Genomic DNA, 18,151 nt, shown 5'->3' with positions numbered 1-18,151 from the left:
AACAATGGCGCTGACGAGCGCGATTGCAGGAGGGCAAGCTGCAACAGCGGCGCATGCAAGGTGAGGTGCAACGGCGGCTGCACGACGAACACAGGGGAGCTGCTATGGCGGCAGCGCAAAGGGGCGTGCGCCGGTGGTCGCGCGACGCACATGGGGCGACGCACGGGCGGGTAGGCCGGCGGAGTAGCGTGCTTGGGCGTTGGCAGGCTTGGCCATGGAGGGCAAATAGGAGGATGACGAACAGGTCCTGCATGCCAGATGAACGGCCTTCAAGATTTTGATGTCCTCAAACCAAAAACGGAAAATTTGTCCCGTCCCCTGCAACCAAACACAGGATATGAACGGATCTCGTCCTAAAAACAGAGATAGAATCATTTCATTCCTCATTATGTCCAAACACGCTAAGAGGAAGAAGAAGGAATGAAATGATGGACCAATTCATGATAACTTAAATAGTTCGAAGAAGGAATGAAATGATTGACCATCATGATAGATAACTTAAATAGTTCAGAAGCATTTACATGATTACATCAGTTGCGATAGTACAAGTTCGCTACAGACATGAAACGTGAAAATACATTAGCTCATGCAGTTAACCCCCGTGCTTAACAATACACCAACCATTCCCCCAGCATTAAGTGCCGCTCCTGGCAGAACATGGACAAAAGGGCCACCTCGGGTTTCAGCATTAGATTTTTAAGGCTGGCAACTTTTCAACAAGATGGTCAGGTTCTAAAACTTAAATGCGGGATATGCAGATTGCCCTTTGGCAGCGTACAGCAGCCCAACATTAAAAACGACATTTCCATACATCACCTCTCCTACTGTCCACTCCCAAATAAGGAACCAAATCCTGAATGTCGTCGAGCATGCTCTGGTAACAGCCTGCTGATAAGCTCCTGCGGTGCGTTTGCTAGCTGCAAAGGAACACAAGAAATTCGATTTTATAACTCAGTGACCTATGCAGTTTAAAGGAAAGCATCAGTCCAGATTATAAGGATGCAAGACGCACGTGATCGCCTCTGAGTTTAACTGCCTTCGACTTGGTCCCCACCATAGTCCAACCCCACTTCATGCAAGTAACTAAGAGCATCTTCCCCAATAGTGTTGCGAGAAGCGAAGGTGGCTGGGGTTGGTTTATGGTGGGGACAGAGTCATATTGGGGAGATGAGGCTATTTCCTTGTTCCAACAGTCCCTACTCCTTACCCACGTTAATCCAACCCCGGCCGCCTTCACTTCCTACAACTTATCTAAGAGCATTTCCTATGGTTCCCCAATAGCACTCCCTGAGTCCTCATCCTCATAAAGCTGTCATATTAGGGAGATGAGGCTATTTCCTTGTTCCAGCAGTCCCCCATTAGTCCCTTTTTTAAGACCACCGAAAAACTTCCTATTTCCCCTCAAATAAAGAGGGAGTTGCACATCGCTCCTAATAGCCTAAGGCCCACATCAATTGCCACTTCTTCCCATTACTGACCCTCAGACCTTAGGCCGCAGGCCCGCATCTTGGCCATCGCCAACGCTAGAACTCATGTGCCGTCTATGGCCGCAGCTCAGCTTCACCACCCATGGGCTGCCTTGTTCGCAGCTGCCACCATGGCCGCTGCCAGATGCCTGCGACCCCAGCACCGAGCCATTGGCCCTAAGCCTCTTCCTGTACATGCCTACATCGAATCGAGGATGAGCGAGTTGGACGCACGATGGGGATAGAGAAGATAGAGAAGGGGAATAGGAGGGAGGCGGCCATGGCCATCGTAGATCTGACCTTGGCCATGTCAATTTAAGCACCAGGATGTCATGGCCTCGTCGAATAAGTGCCGCCATGGACCGTTCGAGAATGGTTTGAGGCTCGGCTCGGATCTTCACAGGAAGGGGAGGGTGGTAAAGGCCAAGGGGGTTGGTGGACCAAAGGGCGCTGGCAATGTGGACTGAGGGGCGGGCATGGCTGGCAGGGATAGCAGTAGGCATGGTTGTCATGTAGCGAACAAGATAGAGAAACGGGCAGAGAAGAGCAGGGGTAGTAGTGGGAGGAGAAAAGAATAAAATTAGGCGCTGAGCAAAAGCATATCCCCCAATAATCCTACAAGTGGTATTGGGGCAGCCCCATTAGCAATTTATCGCGGGAGATGTATTGGAGGACTGCTGGAGATTGCTCTAAAGTCTGAAGTCTCTGTTCACCACTACGTTGCCTTCCAACCACTATCACAGTCACAGCCCAACAACCTCAGAAAAGCCTCCTCTTTTCAGATAGTCATGTTGCCAACAACACATCTCTCATCCACCTTGTGGCCTCGATATCACCCACCCTACCGTTCACCCGAACTGTACAATTCAGGCCCCCCATGAATGCTCCTACTACGCAAAACCATGATGCTGCCGCCAGGCCTGAAGAATTGCACTACTCTGGTGGCAGTGTGTTCCTTAAGGCGTGCTATCTAGAAAGGAAGCAGCGCTCATATATAATCAACCATGTTGTTGCAAAAAAAGCAGGCCATTATGCATGACTGGCAACATAGAACATTGCAAGTCATGTTCAGTGCATGTGATTTTACCACTAGTGCCTATCATCATGTATTCGTGTGTCAGTAAAATGCCACCAAAATGGAGTATACAATGAATGTACTAACACCATTTCCCTGTGGCCAATTGACATTTTTTTCATATGTAGTCAAGCACTCAAAAAGGACTAATATTTAGGGACACAATGAGAAACAAGATTGTCTTCAAATCACTTACTTCCTGCTTAAAGTTGAACAGTGGAGGAAATGGGCGGCCGTTTGGGAGTCTTGCATGTGGTTCTCGTAACTCATCAAAGAATGAATGAGCACACGCCTCAAGCTGGAACAGTAATTCAACCAGCGATGAACTCAACTCAGCAAAAAGAGAAGTTCCATTACTGTACATGTATATTTACTATATATGCACATATGGCTAAAACTTTATGCATTTACCTTAAGACACAAAGGCAGCATAGGTTTGCAGAATGGCAGGGCACAGGTGCTACGTTAGCAGTAGCACACTGATTACAATTTGTGGATGATGGATTTCTTATCATCACTTTATTATGTTGATTTTTTTTCTCAAACGACACAGGAGAGCTTCATGTCATTTCATTAAGAAAAGAGAAGTACAAAGGAGAGGCAAAGGCAGCATAGGTTTGCAGAATGGCAGGGCACAGGTGCTACGTTAGCAGTAGCACACTGATTACAATTTGTGGATGATGGATTTCTTATCATCACTTTATTATGTTGATTTTTTTTCTCAAACGACACAGGAGAGCTTCATGTCATTTCATTAAGAAAAGAGAAGTACAAAGGAGAGGCAAAGGCAGCATAGGTTTGCAGAATGGCAGGGCACAGGTGCTACGTTAGCAGTAGCACACTGATTACAATTTGTGGATGATGGATTTCTTATCATCACTTTATTATGTTGATTTTTTTTCTCAAATGACACAGGAGAGCTGCATGTCATTTCATTAAGAAAAGAGGAGTACAAAGGAGAGGCAAAGCCTGCATGTCATTTCATTAAGAAAAGAGGAGTACAAAGGAGAGGCAAAGCCTGCTCCTACCAGCCCAACACAGTTATTATTGTTTGTTGATTTGGTGCAAATTTTAGTTTCCATTACCAGGCATAAGCAACAAATGATGTATAAATTTAGGCTTTTATTGTTTTAAGTTCAAAGTTCTGGTGTAGTTTGTTTTTCCAGTGGTTGTGGTATACTTGTTCAAAATCCATTACAAAGCATGCACTCTACTAGTAGAACAAAATATAAAGTCATGAGAGCTTCAGGTTGAATGTTTCTTCCATTTACTATCATGAATTTGTATGAGAAACAGAAGATGAAATCAGTGTCCAATTATGCATGATTCAAACAATCAACTCTATGTTTGGAAGATTTAAGCTTAACTTTCTATGTTAACAATATGATGTCCCACTAACATATAGCCCTGGGATGCTGATGTCAATTTATTTTAGAGGACTTAAGTGGGATATGAGGATGAGACAACCAGAGATGAAAAAACTTACTGCACTACATCTCAGATTCGGCGAATACTGAAGAAGGCGGGAAACAAGATCCATGGCTTCTGGAGGCATTCTCTTGTGGAAGATCTGCAGCATAACCATTGTGGTAAGGACTCACCACCAAGAATGAGGGAGATCATATTGTGCACATGATAATAACATAAACATTAGGATTTGCCATCTATTACAACTAGATATCCAACGCACAAAACTGAATGGGGCTGACATTCCACTTTAATGAGAGGCAGTATGGTCTTATTATAGGGCCAAAAGAACTCTACTGAAATTTAGAAATTGCGACGATGCTGAGAAATTTGCCTGTAGGTCTAGTTTAGTAGGAAAAAATAAAGGGCAAAACACCACTGAGATTATGTGAGCTCCACCAGAGTGACCATATCAACATATTTTATTTGGAGGAATTTCCACTGACTATAAATGTGCACACACCTTGTGCCATGGACATGCTTTTATCTGAGGAAACTTGAATTCTGTATAATTGGGATTCATACAACGAATTTCCTCTCGAGTTGGAGTGCCCAAAACCTGCAAGGAGTTCATCTTTGTTCAATTCTGGCAAGTAGCAAAGTCAATCGCAAATATCTTCCTTACAATAGTCAATTTTGAATGCATGCAAACCCATTTATTACCTTGATAATCTCAACAAGCTGGTCCACAGCATTTTCACCAGGAAATAAAGGCTAATAAATTGCAAGAAAGAAACACAAGTCATTTAGTTTAACTTCACTGCTGAAATGGCATCACAATGGTGTAAAAGATGTAGAGAGATGCAAGCCAAAAAAAAAGAGGGTAACTATACCACTTACTTGACCAAGAAGAAGCTCAGCAAGAACACATCCAGCTGACCATATATCAATAGATGTTGTGTATTCAGTTGCACCAAATATGAGCTCAGGAGCACGATAATAACGTGAGCATATATATGATATATTAGCTTCACCTTTAATCTGAAATGTTGGCATATTTCAAAGATAAGGTTCAAAGTTCTTTTTTTGAAAAACTAAGGTTCAAAGTTCTCAACAAAAAGAAATGGAAAAAGTCTACTTAACCCCCCCACCTATTAACCATGGTCTACTTCACACCCCAAACTATGAAACCGTCTATTTTACCCCATGAACTTTTTAAAACCATCTATTTTACCCCCCTGGCGGTTTTCGACGGTGGTTTGCTACAGTAACGGTGGTTTTGCTATAGTGATGGTGGTTTTCTTTTTCTTTTTTATTTATTTCTGGTGAATCTTTAAAAAATCATAGTAAATCACAGAAAAATTATAAAATGGAAAATCTAATTTTGTTGGACTCCACATGAGTAGATCTACACAATGAACATATAATATGATATGCTTTAGTACAAAATTTTTGTTGTAGTTTTAGATTAATTGAAAAATCCAATTTTGTCTGTAATTAATTGGAACAATTCATAGTTGCAGCTTCTGTTGTCCAATTATGGTGAAATTTTTATGGTAGGCTAATTATTGTATGCTTGAACTATAGTAAGAATTTCGTACTCATTGGACCATGTATAACTTAGTTATAGATAAATTCCAATTAATTACAGACAAAATTAGATTTTTCAATTAATCTAAAGGTACAGCAAAACCTTTGTACTAAAGCATACCACATTATAGGTCCCCACATTATATGTTAACTATGTAGATCTACTCATGTGGAGTCCAACAAAATTGGATTTTCCATTTTATGATTTTTCTATGATTTACTATGATTTTTCAAAGATTCAGCGAAAATAAATAAAAAAAGAAAAAGGTGAAACCACAGGTAGCGTAGCAAACCACCATTACTGTAGCAAAACCACCGTCGAAAACCGCCCGAGGGGGTAAAATAGACGGTTTTGAAAAGTTCAGGGGGTAAAATAGACGGTTTTATAGTTTGGGCGGTGAAGTAGACCATGGTTGATAGGTGGGGGAGTTAAGTAGACTTTTTCCAAAAAAAATCAGAGAAGTACTAGGATGCAAAATGTTTGGAGAGTACTCCCTCCGTCCCCAAATAAATGCACACCTTGCTTCTCAAGGAGTCAAACCTTTTTAAAATTTGTCTAGGTATATAGGAAATAGTATCAACATTTGTATCTCAAAATAAGTATATTATGAAAGTATATTCCACGACCTATCTAATAATACTTGTTATGCATCATAAATATTAGTATGTTTTTGTATATATTTAGTCAGACGACTTCTCGATAAGCGAGATGTGCACTTATTTTGGGATGAAGTACTCAAAGTTGGATTTAGCATTTTATCTAGAACAAAGTTTATCAATGGAAGGATAGAAAAAAGGTTTTTCATAGTAACCTTGCACAGAGAAACCTGCTAACGCCACACAATACTACTTTCAATTCATACAACTCAGCAAATTGTTATGTAAAGTTTAACCTTGAGTTCCCAATGATATCATAGTATCATTTTTTTACAAGAATGTTATCATAATATCATTGAGTAAAGTTCAGAATTCATATTAAGTTGGATTGATTTTGCTAAAATATCAAATAAGGCTATGAGGTCAGCTGAATCCACAGGATCAGAGTGTTAATGCTGAAGGTTTTTCAACTGAAAGAATCAAAGAAATCCAAATTTAGTTCGCACATCCTTAATATTTATAACTCAGCCCAACAAGGTTTCTAAGTCCATGATTCGATACTAATTAAAGACGTCCCTTGCAGCTTGTTCGGTTAATCCCCTTCCCAATGGGGATTGGAGGGTATGGGGCATGGCATTTAGTCCCCTCCAGATTGGAGGTCCTTAAATCTCCTGCCCATACCCTCCAATCCACAGGTTTTTCAAAAGAACAAGCCCTTATACAGCTAAAATTACATTAAGCAAGAATCATACTGTTCCCACTGTCTCGATCTAACTTAGAAAAATAAATAGAGACATTCAAGCATATGAATCAGCATGCCATCCATGCTAGAGTCCCATCAACCATTTCATGGCATACAAATTAGCATGTGCAAATTTATTCACTTTTGTGTCTTATCAGTTTCAATCCTATAAAAAAGGTTTTGAAATAAAAAGATCATATTTCTTGCTGTTATCATTAGAGCATGTACATACCAAGATTTTAGCACTTCCGAAGTCGCAAACCTTGACTTGGTGCGAAAGAGGATCCACCTATCAAACAATAAGAAAAAGAGAAGGTCAGCATTTTCCAACTGAACATCATGAACAAGTCAGGATCAGGAACAGGCACATGCTTAGCATAAAAAACACTAAACCAGCATACCAAAATATTCTGAGGCTTAATATCTCGGTGACAAACTCCTGGTACAGTATGAATATAAGTTAATCCCCGTAATATCTGCACAAGATACGAAAAATGTAAATAATATTAGAAGTTTAAAACACCTCTTTCTAGCACATGCATATTAAGATAGCATGCAATTCTAGCACTACCCACCTGGTACATGTACAATTTAACATATATAAGGGGCATCCTCTGCTTCATGTCTTTGTAGTGTTTCAGAACACGATAAAGTGACTCTGGAACAAACTCCATGACTAAGTTAAGGAAAAGTTCATCCCTACTTGTGGTAGAAAAGAAACAATGCTTCAGGGAAATGACATTGCAATGGTCAATCGATCGCATTACTTGTAACTCCCTATTCTTGTATCTTTTGTCCTGTAGAACCTTCTTAATTGCAACAGTTTCACCAGTCTCAATGCATTTTGCCTGAATTTATGCACACACACCATCAACAAAATACGAGCCAAAGTGAGAAAAAAAACTATGCCAAGTTGGAGAAAAAGAAACTATCTAACCTGGAAGACAACCCCAAATGATCCAGTTCCAACAACTCGCTCGGCCATATAGCTAATGGTCTAAAGGGCACCAAATCAAAAGCTAAGTTAGAATGTTATTATCGTCATCATGTAATTCAGTAAGCTGAAGCGAATTTCTTTCTCCAAAACCTACCCTTTTTGGTTCACCATTCTTTCCCCCAATCGTGGTCGATATTATATGGCCTGTCACTGCATCACTTCCCCCCATGATAGTGGCGACATGCTGTTATGTAACACAAAGTACAGGTGAGACATAATCAAAAAATGGGGCAGCATCAAAGCAATAAAAAAAAGGAGTTAGATGAACTAGGTGAGGTACTTTGGCATTAACATTCGCTGCTTCTCCAGGTTTGTGGCAGCAACATTAGCAAGCACCAGCACAGCAGGATAACATTGCCCCTTGAGTGAACAAACCAAAATACCACTACATGTATGCCTAGTTGATGCCACATTACCAAAAGTAGCATAAATATGCACTTAAAACCACCATGCATTTCCGATTCATTGAATCCATATGCAAGCAACTAAGGTACAAGTTACAAACTTACAATCCAAAGAAACCCACTAGATCGCGACAGCTGAGCAGGCTATGGAAAACTTTGGACAGACATGTAACAGCCAAGCCAACTGCCACTTCACATGAACCCCAACTAAAGTCAAACATCAAAACCGGTAACTGAACTGTAGCTACAAGACAACTTGTAGAACACATCCCGCCTGGCTTTAGACACGATCCAAAGCAACACGAGAGTGGGAACGCTAGAATGGCGCACACGCAAAGTTGCCCCGAGAGGAGACAGCATTGAGCAGCAGGTTCCCTCCCCGGAAAGCAAAGCTACCACAGCTAGCTCTAACGGTCAACAACGAGACGCCATCTACATCCAAATCCTAAGAAAAGGCGGGGGGCAAGCATCCCAAATTCTGAGAAGCAGCAGCACAGATATCGCAGATAGACCAGAACCAGGACCGCATCCAGGGAGCCGAGAACGCCGCAGCAAGCAGATCTGCGGCGCATAGGCAGATCCACACAGGAGGGGAAGCAAGCAGCCATAGCCCCTAGACCGCGGAGGTCCCCTCCCCTCCCCGCCGAGGCGAGCGCGGAGATGAAGTGAAGCGCGCACTCACCTTCTCGTCGGCGGAGGCGCGCGGCGGGTCGACCTCCATGGCGTCGGCGGTGGGGTGGGCCCCCCCACCGAGCGCGGTGGCCATGTGGGGCGGTCGAGCGGCGGCAGGCTTCTCTCTCCTCGGTGATGGGGGAGGGGGAGGCTGCTTCGGGGTCGCTGCTGCTAGCGAGACCGTTAGGAGGGGGCCATGGGTGTGGGGTGGGCACTGTCCCTGTCAGCCCACTGCCCACCACCACGCCTCTTTTTTATTCCTGGTGGTCTTCTTCCTTCTGCCCGTTGGGAAAAGCAGAGCTCCCTGCTCTGCCTTTTTTCGGTTTCGTTTTGTCCGAGCGGGGCATTTGGGAAAGGGAAATGGAGCTTGGGTGTGCTTGGGCCAGCGGCCCAGTAGGACTTACGGATGGGACTGCTCGGGCTCTACACAGCCCACGGAAGACTCTGGGCCAAGGTGGGCCACTAAGATATTACTTTTTTCCCCTTCTAAATTAGGAACAGATGTGAATTAGTTTTGCTCAAAAACAAAAGACTATTCTCCAGGCGACCGCGGAGGCGGTGAGAGAAACAGGTGCTCCCGCCGGCGAGACCACCATTCTTCCTCGTCTCCGAGGGGAATGAGTGGATCTCCGTCCGGCAGTGTAGATAGGTCCCTCTAGGTGTAGGGTCTGGTGTTCGGCGGCGGCGACGTCAAGGAATAAGGTCTTCTCGCGCTCTTACCCGTCTCGGCAACACTCTACTCCGGTGCTGGCGACGAGCGTGTGGAGGTGGAGTCCGGCTTTGCCGGCTCCTGTACAGGAGTCCACGAGGATTGTCGTTCCATCGTCTCAGGGAGGCGGCGGTGCCGGGGACGCGTTTCGTCAAGGGTGCAACCACAATTACGGGTGATGCGGCTGGCTGGAGAGTGGATCGAGCTCGAGCCTCCCTCGGCGTGAGTCGACGACGAGCTGTGATACATGGTCGGTGGAACTCGGGGTGCGTCCCCGGCCGATGCTTCTTCAACGACAGAATCAACCCGGCCTCAGCGTCAGGTGTCTACTGCAGCTCATTTCAAAGCTACTATGCGATGGGGTTCCTCCAGAACTGGGTAGCGGTGGGTGTTCCCTGCGCTGGAAATGGACAGAGGTGGAGTTCGCCAATGAGAACGATGTGCACAGTGGCCAGGGATGTGATTTGTATTTTCTATAGGGGCTTCTGTGCAAGTTCGTTGGGACAGCTGTCTCCGTATCCTGTACCCTCGTATCTGTATTTGCTTGTGTCTTTGTACGTTGCCCTTGTCTAGTAATACAGATACGTATTATAAAAAAAGAGATCTGAATTAGTCTTTGATGGTTTTCTCTTTTTTTTGAACGGCTCGATGGTTTTCTTTTGTTTTCGACTAATTTCACTGAACATTATGAATAATTTTTACTCATATTCCTTTTTCAAAACAGACCATTTGGGGTGTCTAGTCGCTCAAATGGTCTACTTTTAAAACCAACTGGATTGATGACTATTAATATAATCTTGACTGAAATGGTACGAAAACAAATCCACCTAATTATCCTTCTAGAATAGATATCGACAAAGCATATAGTTGTATGACTCGATATTCTTCTGTCCCAATAGAACTACTATTCATGGTTATTCATAGCTACTATCTTAACACCAAAGAAAGATTCTATCCAATCTTTTTTATTTCTATGAATCCCTATTCGACATTAAAAGTGTATTGATTTCTTCCCTATTGCAGTGGACCGTGACGCCTAAGGGGGGTGAATTAGGCAACTTAAAATTCTAACTCTAAACTATGGCTTTTTTTTCTAAACTTTGCAAAACATATGCAAAAGATAAACTATCTAAATGTGCAACTACGGTTTTGCTAGTGTGTTGCTATCTCTACCGCAAAAGGAGTAATTCAATCAATGTAAATGCGGAAGCTAAAGAGCAAGGTAGAGATATGCAAACTCCCGTCGACGACTCCGATATTTTTACCGAGGTATCGAGAAGCGCGTAAGCTTCCACCTAGTCCTCGTTGGAGCCCCTCGTAAGGAATCCCTCGCAAGGGCCAAGCTCCCGGTCTGGTAACTTCGTGGATAGCCTCGGGCCTTCCCCACGCGCAAGTGGGTCTCCGACGTGCCTCTCGGCAAGCCTCTCCCGGATGCTCCTCGCCGTCTTCACTATCAAGCTTCCGACCGAAACGCCGCGGGCCTTGTTCCCTCTGGTACAGGTGGCGGCCACACCACAAACGTGGTTGGTGTGATCTCGCAAGACTTCAAGTCCCTCCGATGTACAACAATGGTGCGCGCAAACACCGAGTGGTAAGAGGTATGCAAACCTCACTAAACACTAGGCCTAAACCTAGAGCAAGCGCATGAGCGATGGTCTAATCAACCTAAGCACTTCGCAAAGCACCTACGCTAATCACCTAGTGAATCACTAAGCTCTATGCAAGTAGAGATCACTAAAATGGTGTATCAACACCCTTGATATGTTTCCTCAGCTCCACCCACCTCAAATGGCCGGTTGGGGGGTCTATTTATAAGCCCCATTGAGAAAGTAGCCGCTAGGGATGAAATCTCGCTTTTCTGCTACTGACCAGACTCTGACCAGCGTCCGGTCAGCACTAACCGGACGCGTCCGGTCACGAAAATGGCTCTCTGAAACCTTACTGATGTTGACCAGACTCTGGCACTCAGCGTCCTATGTAGCGTTCGGTGCAGCATCCTGTGCATCGAAGCATCCGGTGCAGCGTCCGGTGCAGCGTCCCATCGCTGCTGTTGACTCTGTTGTTGCCGAGCCTCTTGATTGGAGCGTTCGGTGCAGTGTCCTATGCATCGGAGCGTCCTGTGCAGCGTCCTGTCACCTCTGTGAGCTCGTTTCTTCATGATCTTGTGTCCGGCTTGGTTCTTATCTTCGTGCTTGGACTTTGCTTGATATCTTGGGTCTTCTCTTGTGCTTCTAAGGTCTTGTTTATGGTGTTGATCATCGGATCATCACGTTGCTTTCGTCCAAGTCACGTCTTGCATCCTATTAAACTACAAAATAATCACTTGCAAATTCATTAGTCCAATTTGGTTGTGTTGGTCATCAAACATCAAAATCCAAAGTGAATGGGCCTAGGGTCTATTTTCCTTACAATCTCCCCCTTTTGGTGATTGATGACAACACGACCAAAGCAAGTAAATAATAGAATTTTGAAATTTAAAAACTACCTACTTGCTAGGATGTAATGCAAGGGGCAAGATTATATGATGCTAAAAGATACTACTTGTAAGATTATATAAAAACTTATCTTGCCCTTGCAAATGTCCCCATATGGTATTATGGATTTAAGCCTTGCTTCCTACAAATTCTCCCCATTACATAGGCTAATCCATAATCCACTATCCTCCCTTTCTCGGACCATTTCTAAAAATTAATGCTTGCTTTTGGTCCTCTAAATTCTCCCCCTTTAGAATTAAACACCGAAAAGGAAGATATTAGTAGCACAAGGGAGGGTCAAACTTTGTGATCCTTTGTATGTAGAGTGGAATAGGTCACAAGATTTGGCTCTCACATTATATAGATTAAGCTCCCCCTAAATATATGCATACATATGATAGAAGGCAAAACATATGCATAATTGGCAAAGTATTGCACAAGGGAATTTAATCTATATAATGCACGGAGAAAGCATATAAATATCAAAATGAAATCAACATGATGATATTGGTTTAGAAATACCACATGTAGGAATCAATTTGATTTCTACCACTTGCAATCGGTGCTGGATATTTAAAGTATGATGCTTAACTCTAGGGACTCTATTTTCCTTGTAATGAGACTACTACACATATGATAAGCTTGAAAAGGTGTTAGTCTCAAAGCATCCAACTTATAGATTAACCTCCCCCTAAATTTGTGCACACAAGTATGGATTACTTGTAGGAAACATGCACATTGATTTTAGAATAAAAAATACCACTTGAAAAATGTCATCACATGAATGTGAGAGTCATTTTCGAAGGCGATATTCAGGAGAAATTATCTACAATTTGGACTTTGGCACATATTAGATGAACAATTGAAGGAAAAGCTATGTACCATGCTCCAAAACAATTTAAAACCATGTATGATTGCTCCAAGAAATAAGAATAAAACCGAGCAAGCCTACCATATGAAATACCTAGTGTATGCATGATAAAAGATATAAGCATGCAAATACAAACCTAGGAATGAAAAGTAACTAGATGCTTAAAGATACCAATTTGTAAGAAATACCGCTTGAAGGAAGTACCAATTGAAAGTAATAACATCTAGTTACCTAACATGGGAAGGGGAATTTGGGTCCATAGTATTCATTAACCTACTTGGCAATGATTTTATCCATCATGATGCACCCCATGAAATGCACCCATGCTTTGCCAAGTCTCCAAATTCCCTGAAGTCCTTTGGACTTCTTACTTCCCTTTTAGGATCCAAACCTTCTTGGTGCTCCTCATGTTGGAAATGATCTCCTTTGGCACCCAAAAGCGTTTGACCCCTTTGTTGGCTTGCTTGTTCACCTTGATGGCCACCACCTTGTCATTTTTCTTCTTCAAGAGAGATAAGGTGTGGAGGCCTTCTTGTCCACCTTGTTGGTGTAGGTGTTGGAGAGCTTGCTTGTTTGCTTCTTCTCTTTCTTCTTTGCTCCTCCCCCATTCTTCACCTTGCACTCATAGGACTTGTGACCTTCCTTGTGGCACACGTAACAAACCATGGTTTGTCCTTCATCAAGCTTCTTCACTCCCTTGATAGTGTTATCTTGATGAAGTTGGGTTTGCTTCGCCTTGCCTTTCACTTGAGTCAAGTCCTTGATGAGGCGAGCTACTTCTTGCTTGAGTTGCTCATTCTCCTTTACAACCTCTTGTGTGCATGTATCTACAACAACTTTCTCAACACAAACTTGGTTGCACAAAGGTGAGTCTAAACATAAATCATTACAAGAAGTAGAGGCATCCTTTTTAGACATGTTAAAGATAGAACTTTTCCTTTTAGATGCCTTGGTGGGGTTGTACTAACGACTTTAAGATTAGCAACTTTATTAGTTAGCTCATCACAATGTTTGCACATGGTTTCCATTTTTGCAAGCAAACTTTTATAAGCATCTTGTGAGCTAGCTAACTTTTCTTTTAATTTTTTATTTTTCTTTACAAGTTGCTCATCATTGATTATGCATTCATTTATTGTTGCACTAGCCTTAAGTTGCTCAATTTTAGTAGATAGTTCAACATTGAGATTAGCAAAATTCTCATATTGTTCAAGCAAAGTTTTGTATGCTTCTTGTGAACTATCTAGCTTTTTTTAAACTTTTGAGCTTCTTTTATTGACTAGTGCAAACTTTAGCATAATTAAGATTTTGTTGCACAATTTCATCATAAGAAGGCATATCATCATCATTATCACTCTCACTAGAGGATGAGCTTTCATTACCTCATGCCATAAGGCACACACGAGAAGAGCTTGATGATGAGTGCTTGCGGCCTCGCCTCTTGTGATGATGTTCTTCTTCACTTGAAGAATCATCCCATGATCTTATTGATGTGAGGGCTTGGTTTTTGCATGCCTTCTTCTTTGTCTTGGGTGTTGGCTTGTTTGGACAAACTTTCACAAAGTGCCCCAACTCGCCGCATCCATAGCATCCTCTCTTTCTTTGCTCGTTTCTTTGATTGGTGAAAATGAGATCTTGAATTTGGATGGGCACACCCTTGATATTGAGCCTTTGGATCATCTTCTCCACCTTGTTGATTAATTTGATTGATTCTTTATCAAGGTCGGAGGTAGAGGAGGAAGATTGATCATCATCACTTGAATTTTCATCATCATCATCGTCGTCCTCATCTTCTTCTTCATCTTCACTTGAGGAGCTTGAGCTTGAGCTTGTCTCAACTTGCTTGCCCTTCATCTTCTTTTTCTCGCTACATGCGAGAGCTTTGCCTTTGCTTGATGAAGAAGCTTCTTCTTGACCCATCTTACGTGACATTTCAAATGCCACTATCTTGCCAATGACTATGCCTGGGGTCATGGTGCTCAAGTCCTCCATATTGTGAAGGATGGTGATGATGCTTGCATATTTCTTTTGTGGTAGCACGGAGATGGTCTTCCTCATAATGTCTGTATCATCTAGCTTTATTAATCTTATTGAATGGAGCTCATTGATAATTAGATTCAAACGAGAATACATATCACGAATAAGCTCACCATCATTCATTGTAAATGAATCATAATTTTGTTTAGCTAGACAATATTTTGCTCACGGACATTACTTGTGCCATCATGGAGCTCTTGGAGTTTTAACCAAATTTCATGTGCCGTATTTAAAGTGAACACTTGGTTAAACACATCCATGCTAAATAATTCAAACAAGCAATTTTTAGCTCTAGCATTGAAATGCATTTCTTTTTCATCACTCTTTGTGGGTTTTTCGGGATTCTTAATGGGTTTCATCCCATCACGAGTGACTCTCCAAACACCCAAATCAACCGCCTCAAGGTGGCAAGCCATTCTAGCCTTATAATAAGGGAAGTTAGTGCCGTCAAAGTGCGAAGGCCTAGAGGTATCTATCCCAACCACTCTAAATAGCATCGGCTCAACGGCGGTTAAGCCAAAAGTCCAAATTTGAGCCAACCGGCTCTGATACCAATTAAAGTGGACCATGACGCCTAAGAGGGGGGTGAATTAGGCAACTTAAAATTCTAACTCTAAACTATGGCTTCTTTTTCTAACCTTTGCAAAACCTATGCAAAAGATAAACTATCTAAATGTGCAACTACGGTTTTACTAGTGTGTTGCTATCTCTACCGCAAAAGGAGTAATTCAATCAATGTAAATGTGGAAGCTAAAGAGCAAGGTAGAGATATGCAAACTCCCATCGACGACTTCGGTATTTTTACCGAGGTATCGAGAAGTGTGCAAGCTTCCCCCTAGTCCTCGTTGGAGCCCCTCGCAAGGAATCCCTCGCAAGGGCCAAGCTCCCGGTCGAGTAACTCCGTGGATAGCCTCAGGCCTTCCCCATGTGCAAGTGGGTCTCCAACGTGCCTCTCGGCAAGCCTCTCCCGGATGCTCCCCACCGTCTTCACTATCAAGCTTTCGGCCGAAATGCCGCGGGCCTTGTTCCCTCCGGTACACGGTGGCGGCCACACCACAAACACGGTTGGTGTGATCTCACAAGACTTCAAGTCCCTCCGATATACAACAATGGTGTGCGCAAGCACCGAGTGGTAAGAGGTATACAAACCTCACTAAACACTAGACCTAAACCTAGAGCAAGCGCATGAGCGATGGTCTAATCAACCTAAGCACTTCGCAAAGCACCTACGCTAATCACCTAGTGAATCACTAAGCTCTATGCAAGTGGAGATCACTAAAATGGTGTATCAACACCCTTGGTATGTTTCCTCAGCTCCACCCACCTCAAATGGCCGGTTGGGGGGTCTATTTATAAGCCCCACTGAGAAAGTAGCCGTTGAGGATGAAATCCCGCTTTTCTGCTACTGACCGGACTCTGACCAGTGTTTGGTCATCACTGACCAGACGCGTCCGGTCACGAAAATGGCTCTCTGGAACCTTACTGATGTTGATCGGACTCTAGCACTCAGTGTCCTATGCAGCGTCCGATGCAGCGTTCTATGCATCGGAGCGTCCGGTGCAGCGTCCTGTGCAGCGTCCGGTGCAGCGTCCGGTCGCTGCTGTTGCCGAGCCTCTTGATCGGAGCGTCCGGTGCAGCGTCTTGTGTAGCGTCTAGTGCAGCGTCCTGTGCAGCGTCCTATCACCTTTGTGAGCTCGTTTCTTCGTGATCTTGTGTTCGGCTTGGTTCTTATCTTCGTGCTTGGACTTTGCTTGATATCTTGGGTCTTCTCTTGTGCTTCTAAGGTCTTACTTATGGTGTTGATCATCGGATCATCACGTCGCCTTCATCCAAGTCACGTCTTGCATCCTATTGAACTACAAAATAATCACTTGCAAATTCATTAGTCCAATTTGGTTGTGTTGGTCATCAAACATCAAAATCCAAAGTGAATGGGCCTAGGGTCCATTTTCCTTACACCTATAAACAAAAACTATGTATGTGATTCTATCCATAAATCTACTTTACTAACTCATAGACGACATGCAGACTAGATCTAGTATGAAGCTAAGAAGACTAGGCAAGATGAATCGACCAAAAAGGATGCCATCTTGTTCTCCTAATGAGGTAAGTATGGTCTTACCTGCCTAGCAAACTCAATTCATTACTAGCTCATAGGCTAAGAAGGTTCTCTCAATCTTCCTCTTGCTTTAGGTGCCGGCTAATAGATAAAGACCCCGTTTGGTGCTGCTCCGGGGTGCTTCGGCTCTGGCTCTCAACATAATGTGCACCATTGTTCTTTACTGTAGACTAATGTAGTGGGAAGAAAAATTGCTTCGGCTCCTCCAAAAATGAACTAGAAAGAGGGGGAGCCACATGTTTGGGACTTCTCCTAGCTCTGCCATAGTGCTTGAGGAGCTCGAGCCGGGAGAAGCCCCTCTAAATAGGCCCAAAAAAAGTCCTCGCCAGCTCATAAAGTTGAAGGATGAGAAGAAGCGTGTTAATTCTTGAGACCTAAAAGTTACTATATTAATCAAAGAAAATCATTAAAGTATCCATATAAATATTAATAAATTACCCTCCACTCTCGTTATGCAAAAAAAGGTAACAAAAAATAGCCTTATACTACCTATTTACGTATGTCAACTAACTAATGGCATTTTAAAGATGACAAGAGACAACTATTTTCGTTGACCTTCTACATTTAAGCATTCAAGGTTCATATGGTTTCCATGTGGTATTTTTCTCTAAACTACATTCCCTCCATTCCAAAATTGTCACACCCAATTTTAAGGATAAAATTGAATGCATAAAACTCATGTATGCCCAGGAATCAGTCACACACATAAGTAGACAAATTATAAAAGTATCATCATGGTGTAGGCATCACAATTATTACCATAACATAGTCTTACACAACACAGCAGAAAATAAAAGAAAGTAGCTCTCTCGTGGTAGCTCCAACACAAGGACGGTCAACTGGTTGACCACAAGCCTAAAAGTCCTCTAGAAACTCCTCATACTCATTGACATCTGTTATCCATCCGGGATTTTTATCCAAATATAGAAAGTAAACAAGCATAAGTACTTCCCGTACTTAACAAGATAACATGGGGTTATAAAAGCTCAAAAAG

At 42.9% G+C, this 18,151-nt stretch overlaps 1 protein-coding gene across 2 annotated transcripts; it reads right to left on the bottom strand.

The window, feature by feature from the left end:
• Positions 1–466: 466 nt before the first annotated feature.
• On the bottom strand, positions 467–9,245 carry LOC136529674 (shaggy-related protein kinase GSK4). Of its 2 annotated transcripts, none has more exons than XM_066522748.1 (12): positions 8,961–9,245; positions 7,969–8,058; positions 7,815–7,874; positions 7,453–7,725; positions 7,279–7,353; positions 7,110–7,166; positions 4,849–4,989; positions 4,672–4,722; positions 4,472–4,567; positions 4,028–4,111; positions 2,738–2,839; positions 467–913 (listed from the first exon to the last, which is right to left on the bottom strand). In XM_066522748.1, exons 1-12 carry the CDS (start codon positions 9,042–9,044, stop codon positions 791–793), a joined length of 1,236 nt encoding a protein of 411 aa, XP_066378845.1. In that variant the 5' UTR covers positions 9,045–9,245; the 3' UTR covers positions 467–790. The 2 variants fall into 2 exon arrangements, with proteins under 2 accessions (XP_066378845.1, XP_066378846.1); XM_066522749.1 differs by having other exon boundaries at positions 467–917; positions 8,961–9,244.
• Positions 9,246–18,151: the final 8,906 nt, after the last annotated feature.

Source organism: Miscanthus floridulus, chromosome 19 (assembly GCF_019320115.1).
Source record: "Miscanthus floridulus cultivar M001 chromosome 19, ASM1932011v1, whole genome shotgun sequence".
In the NCBI taxonomy this organism is placed as follows: domain Eukaryota; kingdom Viridiplantae; phylum Streptophyta; class Magnoliopsida; order Poales; family Poaceae; genus Miscanthus; species Miscanthus floridulus.
This window is presented reverse-complemented; position numbering and strand designations above follow the sequence as displayed.

Coding starts and splice junctions, on each gene's coding strand:
- LOC136529674 (XM_066522748.1), bottom strand. CDS start 9,044: ATGGCCACCGCGCTCGGTGGGGGGGCCCACCCCACCGCCGACGCCATG. Junction 2,840..4,027: donor CGAATCTGAGATGTAGTGCA/GTAAGTTTTTTC, acceptor TTACTGTTCCAG/CTTGAGGCGTGTGCTCATTC. Junction 914..2,737: donor TGTTCAACTTTAAGCAGGAA/GTAAGTGATTTG, acceptor CTTTGCAGCTAG/CAAACGCACCGCAGGAGCTT.